This window comes from Tiliqua scincoides, chromosome 1, assembly GCF_035046505.1.
Source record: "Tiliqua scincoides isolate rTilSci1 chromosome 1, rTilSci1.hap2, whole genome shotgun sequence".
Taxonomy (NCBI): Eukaryota; Metazoa; Chordata; class Lepidosauria; order Squamata; family Scincidae; genus Tiliqua; species Tiliqua scincoides.
In genome coordinates this window covers 144,348,447-144,361,017 of record NC_089821.1, presented here as the reverse complement: position 1 = coordinate 144,361,017, position 12,571 = coordinate 144,348,447, and the positions used below count along the sequence as shown (strand labels likewise).

General features: G+C 42.6%; 1 protein-coding gene across 3 annotated transcripts in view; it reads left to right on the top strand.

Annotated features, from left to right (window-relative positions):
- The window catches only part of MACROD2 (mono-ADP ribosylhydrolase 2), a 1,146,647-nt gene that overhangs the window by 692,191 nt on the left and 441,885 nt on the right, over positions 1-12,571 (top strand). For all 3 annotated transcript variants that reach the window (XM_066609514.1, XM_066609523.1, XM_066609505.1), the window contains exon 7: positions 5,445-5,475. In XM_066609514.1, the coding sequence (XP_066465611.1) occupies positions 5,445-5,475 (31 nt within the window). The remainder of the gene's footprint in view (positions 1-5,444; positions 5,476-12,571) is intronic.

Sequence of the window (12,571 nt, the reverse complement as noted above, 5' to 3'; positions counted from 1 at the left end):
GTTGTCTTAAGGAGAAGGGAGAAGGTTAAGGCCTCACTCAGTTGGTTCTTTCTCTGCTGGGCACATTCCCAGAGTCTTCTCTGTGTGTTCTATGAATATTTATTTACTTACTTACTTACTTATTTATTTATTAATTTATTTATTTATTTATGAATGAATGAATGAATATCCCACCTTTCTCCCACATATTCAAGGCCTCTTCAGGTGGCAAACAGCATTAAAACACAGTACTATAAACAGATCAAAAGAATAATTAAAACATAAGCACAAAACAATTAAACAATAAAAACAGATCAGACCCCTATGGACATATAAACAAAACTAAAGGTTAAAAGTTCAATATGAAAGTTAAAATGCCAGCCCATCATGTCAGCACTCAAATGCATTCTTAAATAAGAAGGTCCTGAGGCCCTGCCAAAAGGACTCCAAAGAGGGAGCTGTTCTTAGTTCCAAGAGAAGGGAATTCCACAAGCAGCGTGCCCAGGTGAGAAGACCCTGTTCTTTCTGCCAACTCCTTCACCTCTTTCAAAGGTGGCACAGTTAAAAGGCCCTCTTTTACTGTATTTGCATCCCACTTTTCTCTCCATGCAGGGGTCCCACTGTCTTTCTACCCTCTCCTCTTCCTCACTGATACAGAATGGGTTTTTTAAGGCTTCTGCAGCATGACGTACATGCTCCATCTCTTCTTCCCCACAGTGAGAGAGACAGATCATGCACCCCTGTACCATCCTAGTGATGGGAACACCTCTCCAGTAAATATCACAATATGTAAGCTCCCATGAAGCAGCTATATTATCTGGCTACCTTCCTTTCACCAGTTCTTCTCTTGCTGCACTCTCAGCAGGAGAGTTAAGGTCAGGTTGTCTTGGTTCCAGGAATGGCCTCACTATTCTGCAAAAGACAGTGATATTTAAGTGGAAATAACAGCTTGCACGAAGGTGAAAAGAAAGAAAAAAGAAAAAAAAATGAATTCCACAACTACTTGGAAGTGTTTCATAATATTTAAGTTACCTCTACCTTCTGGTACGTCAAGCATATTACCTATTGCTCTGCCCTTCAGAGCAACTGTGAACCATTTTTCTCCATTTCCTGCAATGACAACCTTTTCAATTTTAGCAAATTGTTGCCATATTGCCCCTTAATTTGTTCCATCAACTTTCCCTCATATGTCATGCATTCTCCAAGTTTTTCACCATCAGTGTTGCTCTCCATTTGTTTATAGCTGTTCTGGAAATGCAGCTCCCAAGTGGAATCCAGTATTCCAGCCGTTTTTCTAATAAGGTCAGAGCAGAACATTACTAGCATTCTTGTGTGCAGTGCTTTTGTGAATGCAATTTAAAAAATTGACATTTGCCCTCACCTTTTCTGCAAAATCAGTTTGTTGAACTTCAATTCAATTTATGTAGCCCCAATCCTCTGTGTAATGCTTCTGACCAGCTATTTTTTTTCTTTTTAAACATTTTATTGCTTTCAGACCATTTCAGAAATATGCATGTTATGTGCCATCTGCAGTTTTTACAAGTGTACTTTCAGCTCCTATACTCTAATAATATTTAAAGATGCCGATCTGTAGCAGATACAGAAAAGACTCCTTCAGCATCCTACTTTATCCCATCTCATAATGTAAAACTAGTCTATTAACAGCTGTGCCTAGAAAGCCACATTTTATGCTGCTGCCTGAGTGAGATAACAAAAGTTTGTGTAAATGCTACTGAAGCAGCTTGAAGTGATGCACATTTTGTGAGACCTCAACTTAAGAATTCATATTTGAATGGGAACCAAGGCTTTTCTCGAATTAGTTTTGTTTCAGAGTTTCTTAATAGCTAAAAGGAAATGTCCTGCATTAAACACCAGGGCTCACCCTTCAGTACCCAGCGCAAGCAGAAATAGCACACCTTAATTTTTTTTTTAGCTGCAAGGAAAGGTAGGACAAGGGAGCTCTTCTCCACAGTTACTGTCTGTTTGATATAGCACTGATAATATAGATTAGGAATGTCAAACTCGTTTCATACAACAGACTGAATGGCATTCATGGTGCTAGCTGAGGGCTGGAAGTGATGTCATTAAGCAGGATGTGATGTCATTGAGCAGATGATGGCCAGAAATAAGCACTTTGTTCTTGAGTAAAAACTCATTAGCTACAAATGACAGAAGAGAAAGTACAGGTTGAGACTAATTATTTGCGTGGGTTCCATTCCAAGCACTCACATGGATAAAAAAAAACACTATAGCAAATCAATTTAAAAAACAAAGTTTCTTTGCTCCAGTGATTGAAAAACAACCTTGCTGACCTTTTGACTCTGAGATAAGAGTCATTAAGAAGACAATCCATCAGCACTTCACTCAGCCCCTCCCTTCACCAATGCAAAATGATCACCTTTCTTTCATGTGCTGGGGGGAAGGGAGGGACCACCTGGAGAGAGAAGAATTGATGGATTGTTAGCTTGCTGCCCTCTCTCTCTCTCATTAAGGAGGCTGTTGTTAAAGGACTGTTCAGTTTTTAAAACTGATTTTAAAGGGATGCATTTTTCCCCTTCTCTAGGGATCAGCACATTCTTTCTCATTTGCAGGGGCCATTCATGTTGAGTCAAATCCCTGTATAAAAAAGCAGTGTAAAAATAGGTTGGACCTGTATGCAAATTTTGATCTTATTTTTCCAAAAACGGGAGAGGCGAATTACCATGCTGGGAAAGCTCAATTATCACATGGGGTGCCCTTTCGGCAGCATCGCTTTTGCCAAGGCACAGCTTTGCAGCTCAGCGGCTGAGAGGTGCCATGCGAAGTGATGCCTCCACAGAAGCAGCGTTGCTAAAAGGGCAGCCTGCATTATAATTGGGCTCTCCAAATCCCTTGGCAGCATGTCACTTCTGTCTCACCCCTCTTGGTCCACCCCTTCCCCCACAGCATTGCTTGCTTTCTGAGGCTTTCTATCTCTCCTTTGCAGAGCCCCAGTAAAAGCAGCACTGCAGGGAAAGCCAGTTACCACATGGTCTGGATAAAGAGTTCTGCAGGCCGTATCATGTACGTAGGCCTTATGTTTGACACTCTGATATAGATGGAGGGAAAAAGATAGATCACCTGTCTGACACTTTTGCCAAAGATTTGCTAAGTATAATGTTTAAAAAAATCCAGTGTAAATGCATGTTTATGGTGTAAGTAAACATAACCTTTCATTTTTATACTGTTTTAGCATGGCCACTTATAAAGAAAAGAGCAGAGAAGGGTCATCTGACCTGGGGTATTTGAACTTTGGCAGAACAGCACTACATAGCTGGAAGCTCCTCTTGCAAATGGAAAGAGAGTGGTACTCATGCAGCAGGTTCTTCTGTGTTTGGAAGGGTTCTTGTGTGAGTGTAATTCTCCTTCTGTTAATGGGAAGGGTTTGCAATGATAACGTGCAGTTTTGCCCAAGTTAGGATCCAGCACAATACCTTACACAAATTAAATGGGTAGAGTCATGTGTCTCAGCTCCACTTCTTTGTAAACATTCCTGAAAAACTTTTGTGCCTGTGACTCTACTTGAGAGGGGACTGCCTTCAAGGGTGGAGCCTTCTGGGGTCAGGACCAAGGTCCCAGCCTATGCAAGGACCTGTACCCACGTCTAACTGTCTCCTGAGACAGAGATGTTTTGCTGCTCTCCACTGCTGACTGGTAAACTAGGGGAAATGGTGATGTTTTCTGGACAATTGGAAGACAGCAGTGACAATAGCCAACCATTTTTGCCCTTGCTGTTTTACTATTTCTGGATATACTGTCTCCAAGGACAAGTGTTCTAGGGGATGGGGCACATGGGAATTTTTTAAATAGCACCAGGGAAAGAAAGTGAACAGTGTGCAGAAGCTGTGGTCTTTCTACTGCATCCTAGTAAGCATCTCCATTGGGCCCTAGACCTCTGACAGGAGGTGATGAGGAGCAGTGGTGACATGGGGCCATTCTCTTCTTCTCCTGGCTTCAATTTAGAAGCTGTGCTGTCAGTGTTCCTGACTATTGCCTAGCCCTACTCAGTCAGCCAGGAATCCAGGACCCAATGGGAGCCTTACTGGGAGTTGGTGGGGAGCACACATCAGGAGCAAACATAATTCCTCCTCCATGCAGCTACAGATACCTAGGGTGGTGGCACTTGAGGACTGTCACCCACTCACTGCCCAGGTCTCGCAGGGCTTTTGCTCAGGACTGCTTCCTAACTGCCGCCGTGTGCTGTGGCTATGCTTTGCCAGTGCGATGTTGTACAAATAGAAAGGATTGCTCCAGTTTTACTTTGGTTGCCATGTCCGTGGTCTATATAGACCCTCATTTTCTTTCTGCCTCGCAGAAAAGGTAGGGCCTGTAACAGAGGACTGATGAAGCAGCATCCATTGTTCAGGTCCCATTTGTTCATTTTTGCCAGCATGGTGAATTTAGCATTGGATTGGAGTGCTGGTGAGAATTTTCAGCCCAGTTTATAGCCATCAAGGCAGTTTCTGCTATGATGAACTGAATAGTGAAAACTGTGAAAAATAGTGAAAACCAAATAGAACTGAATAGTGAAAACTGGGCTGAATAGTGAATTGGATTTAGATTAGCATATGAAGTTGTTGTACACAAATTCAGAGCACTGGTCCTTTTATCTTAGTGCTGTTTATATTGCCTGGCAGTGGCTCTCCAGAGTTTCAGGTAGGGATCTTTTCTGGCCCTACCTGGACATTTCAGGGACTGAATCTGGGATCTCTTGTATGCAAAGCATGTGCTTTCTCATGTAGGCATGTCCCCACCTACTGCAGATCAGTGAAATTAGGGTTCAAGTTCCACTGAGCTTTGAAGCTCACTGGGTTTCTTATGGCAAGCCACTCTCTGTCCATTCAACTCATCTTGAAGGGTTGCTATATGGCAGAAAGCCATGTACTTAGGAAAGAAAAGAATACAAATGTGACAAAAAAAATAATCCTCCTTGCTTGTGTGAATTTCCTGAAAAAAAGAACATTGCTGAAAGTCAGGATATATATCCTTGTTATCTTCTTAAATGGATTGCTGTGTCAGAGAAAGAAACTAGTTTGTTGTTTGTTCTTAAATCTGTGCTAGCTTTGGGTGACCACCCTAGTTTCCTCTGGATGTTTACAAATCGATTGTGTTGTAATTGTTCTAATAGCTTCTTGGTTATTGAAGTCAATTTCATTGGTGGAAAATTCCCCTTTCTCACTTTCAGCAAGGCACTTTATGTTTACTCTTCTCCAAAGTGCTGTGGGATCTCATCTGTAGGAGTTCTTAAAGAAAATCATGAGTGGCTTCCCGATTTCTTGAACTACTTCTCTTAGCACTCTAGGGTGTATTCCATCAGACCCTGCTGACTTAAATGGAGAGATATCTTTACACTAAGCAGCTTGTGGTTTCCTTGTACCAAATGATTCCGTGTAATAAGTGGTTCTAAAGCGAAAAATCTAATTTACGTCTTGGTTTTTGTCTTGCAGGCATTCCCATGTATTTCAACAGGAATTTATGGTATGTAAAACCCATTATAAAGTTTCTGTTCAACCAATTTTTCTTCCTAACAAATGCTCAACTTTGGTTTCAGCAAGTTGTAGGGTTTTTTGTTTTTTGTTTTGGCCTTGGTGGAGCATGTTGTGTTCTTATTGGTGTTCCATGAGTTTTGTGTATTTGATCTTATTAGCAGTTTGTACAACAATTGAATGCCTGGTGGACTGTGTTGAGCTGGCAAATTGCACACTGTGCCCCAGGGAGCAAACAAAGGGCTGCCCAAGTCTTGCAAGTAGTTATAAAGTTTAACTTAACACGAATGAGTTTAGCTGTGTCTCAGCAGAACTTACCACTTGCATGATGTAAGTAGTGGAAGCAGTTCTATAACACAAATGAAATGGGGTGCTGGCGGACCGCAGCTCATTGGCCAAGTACACATGTTGCTTGCTGCAGAAGGTCCCAGGCGTAATCCTTGACATAGCCACTTATAAGGATACCAGATAGCAAAGTTAGGAAAGACTGACATCTGAGATCTTAGCAAGCCAATCAGTACATGACCAGATGGACTAATAGCACAGGCATTTTGCTATCTTAAAAGTAAGACCTGTCCCCGGGGATATTTGGGGTGCTGATTCCTAAAATGGCATCTGTTTTGCCCTATCACTTCTAGTTTTGAGGATATGGCACAGCCTCATTAGTAAATGGTTCAAGCAGCTTCCTCATGAAGGATATGCCATGGCTATGCGGTATCTCCAAAACTAGTCATGGTAGAGCAAAATTGATACCATTTTTGGAACCAGCATCCCCAATTCATATAAAACCACCATACATTTTTAAAAAAGTTTTCTGACCCTCAATTTTTCAGGCCTGTGTAATCTAGGCTTAAGGCAATCGTGTGTTATTATTTAGAATATTTACTTCCTACTTTTCAACAAGAAAAAAAATTTCCTGTCCATTTTTAAAGTCCATAACTTAGTGCTGGAGTAATTGAAAAGTCATTATGCCTCCATAAACTGGGTACTATTTGACTTTAATGAGAACGATTGAGGTCCAGTGGCTTGTTGTGAGCATAAATGTGATAAACTGTGAAGTGGTTCCTGGAAGTGCTGTAGCTAGTAAGAGAATGCACATACATTAGCTGCCTTGTACTCAGAGGGAATTTTAATGTTGAACTACATATGAATCCAAGCATCTTTAATGAATAACAAGTTTAGGGCGTAATCCTAACCAACTTTCTAGCGCTGACATAGCTGTGCCAATGTAGCAGGCTCTGCATCCTGCAGTGGGAGGCAGTCAAAGGGGGCCTCCTCAAGGTAAGGGCATGTTTGTTCCCTTACTTGGGGCCTGCATTGCGGCTAGGTCAGTGCTGGAATATTGGTTAGGATTGCGCCCTTAATATTTTTTGTTATGCACCATCCCCCTACCTTGGTTCCTTTCCTGTTTTTTTTCTCCTATTTGCACTGCCTGTATACATTTGTGGCTAGAGACATCAGAATCTGCTAATCAAGATCTAATAAGATTATTTGTTGAAAGTTAACTGATCTTAAAGGAACAACTATTACATGCAGTACTGCTTTGTATAGTGGCTAGCATTAATTAAATCTTAAGGTTGGTATATTTTCATTTAAGAAAAGAACAAAGCATGGCTCATAGAATTTTTTGTGAAGTGGAACACAAGAAGACTTTTAATCTATTTTTTTGTGAGAGCCACTTCAAACACAGAAAAAAAGAAATACATATCTTTTTCAGATAATAATATAAATGTTATATAAGTAGCAGTAGATAAAATTCAGAATTCCTTTTTCTTTGGGAGAACACTTTCCAAGATAATTTTTCTTTTTCTGTGGCGGAATTATCAGTACAGGTGGTACCTTGATATCTATGGAGGATCCGAATGGCCTCCCTGGCCCTCAGGAAGCCTTCCAAGGCCTCCAGAAGGCCAAAAATTGGCAATTCTGTTTTCATGCATGGCCTCCCTGGACCACAAAAGGTCCTCCAAATGTGACCGGAGTTCTGCTCCGGTCACGTTTGGAGGACAGCAGGTGGGAAGATCCACAGGTTCAGGACCTTTGGTGAGGTAAAACCGCACAGATCATGGATACGTGGATAAAGAGGCCCCACCTGTAGTGCATGTAGAGGCACCTTGCCCCTCAAGGCAGAGACCCAGAGAATGAAGCTGTGATGTGAATCATGTCATTGGCCCTTAAGATGCAGGGATGGGGCATTTCACTCTCTCTTCATGCTGTACTCCTGAGGAAAATGCTTCCCCTGCCAATTTCCTTTCCCAGGTAAATACCAGCTGCGGTGGGGGCTTTTTTGTTAGGACTGCACTGTTGGGGGGGGGGGGAGGGATTGTGCTTTGGTACTGATCCTGACTGCCCTTTCTCCCATCAGCTGCTATTTACAGTTAGAAAATTAACACACAAGAACAATGGCTTGTTTAACTTGACCCTGAGACCTGGGCCAGAGCCTTGAAACTAAAGACTGATATCTGGCAGATAAGAGGGTAACATAGTTGTTCCTGCCTAAGGAGGCGAAGGATAACACCTTAGAGATTGAGGGAGGACCAACCCAAATGTTAGGCTTAAGATTAGAGGCCTCAGATTTTGAGGGGCCACCTCAGACTCTCCTGCTGGTTTTGGAGAGCCTACTCTTTTCCAGTCAAGTATGAGTGTGTGCTGCTGGCCTGTTCCTTCAGTCAGCCTCAGACAGGAGTTGTCTGCAGGTGGTGGAGTGGAGTGATGTGGCAGCAGTAGTTTTGCAGCAGTGTAATTGACTGCAATACTTTTATTTTTTAACACCACTTTAAAAGATATTTCACTCATCAAAGAGTGAAAAAGAAAAGGTTGCCATTCAGTAGTATATAAATGTGTTATATTGCCAAACTATGTCTCCTGAATCTCTGGCTTGGGTGTACCACGGACCTACACACCTATCAGGTGCCTTAGTTGTGGCAGTTAATAGACAAGGTGGGGTAAAAGGGTTGCAGCAGGGTTTCTCAAAGTGTGCATTGCAGTCCCACTGGTGGGTCGCAATCTCATGCGCTGTGGGTAGTGAGTTGGGCCCTCCCACCACCATGCTTCTGGTCAGTTCCAAATCAGAGCCATTCTGGAAGCATTGGGAAGGCCTCTCCTGGGATTTATTGTGCGGGTGACCAACTCTGTGATGAGCCACGAAGCAACTTCCAGTTTTCAGATGCAACTAATAGTTTCACCAGGAGTAGCTTCTGTGGGCCATTTGGAGGCCTGCAGAGGCCAATAGAGTGGGTTGCCAACCCAGCCCAATGTGGGAGAGATCTCCAGGCCCTCCCAAGAAGGCCATGTTGCAACTCACTGCGGAGGACAAGGTGGGTCATGGGAAGTTTAGGAGCCACTGGGTTCCACTGGGCTGGGGAAGGTTTACAATCTATTTGGGTGGAGATCTTCTGCAGGTCACTCTAATTAGCAGAAGATCTCTGGCCAAATATATTGTAAACCTTCCCCAGCAACCCTAGATGGAAGTTAAAACTTTACTGCTTATGGTCAGGCCCCAAGAGCTGGCAACCCTAAGTTTTAAGCATTGTGTAGCTAATGAAGTGGATGTTGATTATTCAGCCGTTTTTGTTTTGTGTTTTTGGTGTTGCAAAGCTTATTACCAGCTTGTTTCTTTGAAAAAAAAAATCTCAGCATGTAAACTAGTAACTGACTTCCTCATCCGTGCTGTACTATTTGCTGTTTAATTAGGATAGCAGGCAGGGTCTGGTATTGTACTTGTGCTTTTTAGCATTTAGATTAATTTGTAAGTGTTGTGGCTTTTATTTCTTGATTTCAGACATAATTGTGTACTTGAATTCTGCCCTTTTGACAAGGAAACTAGTTTTCTTAGAACCGCTGCTAAACCTGTCTTCTCCTTTAAAGTGAGTTAAACTAAAATGTTGTAGTCACATGGCACAGCATTTGTTTTGACTTTTGTGCTTCTGAAAAGCAACACTGGATAGTTCATAAACTGCCTTTTCACTGGCAGAAAATGTTAATCACCTCATATCAGTCTCATGTTTCTGTAGCAAACTATACTAGATAGATTGAGCTTTGCCTCTGTCATTCCAACAGGGGCCCAGTTTTATTTATTAACACATTTTTCTCTCTCCTTTTCTGCACACAGTGTTCAGATGTAACCATAAGGCATGGTTTGTTATCATCTGAATTGAACCATGTGAATGATAAGCAATTCATTTTGTGGAGATCAGAAACCTGGTGTTTTTTGTTTGTTTTGTTTTTGTTTTTCCTGGTCTGTCCTCAGCCACCTTGTTGGCTTAACACTGTTCCTTATTCTGTAAAACCTATGTGCTTAATAATGTGGTTTAGGAACTAAGTACAACTCTGGATTTTGTTTTAAAACAAGTTTCTTCTGTAATCAGAAAACGCATAGGTAGTTTGCAGCCCAATCTTATCCAGCCCCCCCCCCCATGCTGATGCAGTGGGGTCAGTGCAGACCATGCTGAATCCTATGGGGGGGAAGGCTATTGGACGCCTTGACATTCATCTCCTTGCTCCAGGGTAAAGTCCCAGCCTGTGCAACCTGTCTACCTGAACCTGTGCAAGCTAAATAGCTGGTTCGAGTCCAAGTGGATTCATGTTAGTGGGTTTGGCTGCTGCCGATCCCACCCCCTCCTGGGACCCTATCTGCCCACCCCGTCACTGCCCTGCTGTCCCCTGCCGCATTCCACCCCTCCCTGCTCTCCCACCCCATTCCACTGCTTAGCAAAGATCTTATCTTTTTCAGCATGCAACACTTGTTCTGCCAGCACACCTGGGCCTTCACACCAGTGCCAGCAACTGCTATTCCGTTGCAAAGTGCTATATGGCACTTTTATGATGGCATGCTGTGCTGGTGCCTGTGGAGGATTGTGCTGCTAGTTTGCGAGAATACAGATACTCGTTTATAGAAGAAAGAAAAGCATAATCTTGAAGCAATCGTTGTAGCTACACAAGTTGCTGGGAAATTTCAGTGGCAGGGGAAAGATTATTATGTGTTGGGTTCTTGGAAGTGCTTGGAGCTGTCATCGTTTAATGTTTAATACCCAAAACTGAATGGTAGGAACTCTTCACTTTTCATACTGCCTTCAGAACACTCCTTTTCCCAGAGGTAGAGAGAGCCAGATAAAGTGGCCCGCTGTGAATTTATTGGCTTAATGCAAGTCTTTTTTAACAGGAGGATGTTTGATGGAGACAAAGTTTGACTTCCTCCAAAAGTGCACATTGAAAGCTGCTTCTCCAGGTTCTTAGAATCTTGGATATTCCCTCTTAAATGACTTATGCCAACTGAAAGAGCAGAGGCGGCCTGCCAAAAGGCAAGGTGCCAAGCATCAGTAAAAAGACTCTTTCATGTTTCAGAATTTGAAGAACTCCATATAGATTATGATAATAACATTTTTAAAAACTTGAAATAAAGAACTCAATACTGAATTTTGTACATTAGTGTAAATCAATAGAATTGCCACCCCCTGAGAACTGCTACAAGACAACTGAGTGCCAGCCTAAAGATACAGGTGGGAAAAGTGCATGATGCTTCCGTGGCGATATACAGTCATGCGCCTCTTAACAATAGGGATACAAACTGGCATCCCTGGCATCAAGTGGGGCTTAATGCTATGCGAAGTCTCTGAAGGTAAGGGGAAGCTCCACTCCCTTTGCCTCCAGAGGCTTTTTTGAGCCTCTCAGTGTGCATCTGCACGCTGCTTCTACAAGGCTCACAATGCCTTAAACATGCAAGAGACATGACTTCCGGTTTCCTCCGGGAAACCAGTGACCACGTCTCTCACGTGATTGGAGCATTCTGAGCCTCACAAAGGCAGCACGTGGATGTGCACAGCCTCAGGGAGGCTCAGAAAAGCGTCCGGAGGTGAGAGGAGCAGAACTCCCCTTAGCTTCCGAGGCTTGGGGGTTGTGACTTCCTGATCAGTGGCAGCCTTCGCATATATGACTTGTCATTGGTCGGAAGGTTGTTAAGAGGTGCACACCTGTACTAACAGAAGTGTATCTTTGGGTTTGGTGTTCAGGTTGGCCTCTCGCTCTCTCTCTCTCTCTCTCTCTCTCTCTCTCTCTCTCTCAGAAATTTGGAAAGCAATCAAAATAGCACTGATTTTTAAAAAGAGGATCTAAGTGGGTGAGGCTTCTAGGAAATTGCAGACTATGGTAGTTACCCTAATGCCTGTTCTGAATAAGTCACACCATTAAATACACAGTTGTTACTAATATAAAAGAACAATACTAGCAGAAAAGGAGTGAGTATGGCTTCTGCAGAAGGAAGGATGACCATATCAACTCTTGGAAATTATTTGAGGACATATACTCGTACTTTGTCAACAAGCATGTGGATAGGGGTGATCCAGTAAACATATTATATGCTTGGGCTCCACAAAAGCATTTGATAAAGTCTCTTATCAAAGACTCGTGTAACCCTAGCAATCACAGGATAAAAATGGGCCCAGTGTTATGTAAGTACAGTGGTGCCTCGCAAGACGTATGCCTCGCACAACGAAAAACTCGCAAGACGAAAGCGTTTTGCGATTTTTTGGTGACTCGCAAGACGAATTTTAATGACTGTGCTTCGCAAGACGAATTTTTTTTTTATGCTTCATGCCAGTTTATGCTCACATTCACCCTAAGGAAGGGGGAGGATCTTCATGCCAGTTTATGATCACATTCACCCTAGGGAGCGGGGGATCTTCATGCCAGTTTATGCTCACATTCACCCTAAGGAAAGGGGGGGGATCTTCATGCCAGTTTATGCTCACATTCACTTTAAGGAAGGGGGAGAAAGACAGCAAAGAAAGTGATGTCAGTGATTGTGAGCAAAAGAGCTTCATAAATTCTGACTCTAGCGATGATGAGTTCTTGGGGTTTCCCGAAAACTAGAGTACTCAAACCTTTAAGTCTCTCCATTTGTTAATGACAGTGATAATGGTTCTTAATGCCTGCCTCACTTTACATGGAGTGAAAAATACGGTATGCCTTTAAAGAGCACTTAATAAACACTTTGTTAACCAAATTTGACTTTGTTCCGACTTTTTTTGCCCATAGGAACGCATTAATTAAATTTCAATGCATTCCTATGGGAAACTGCACTTTGCAAGATGAAA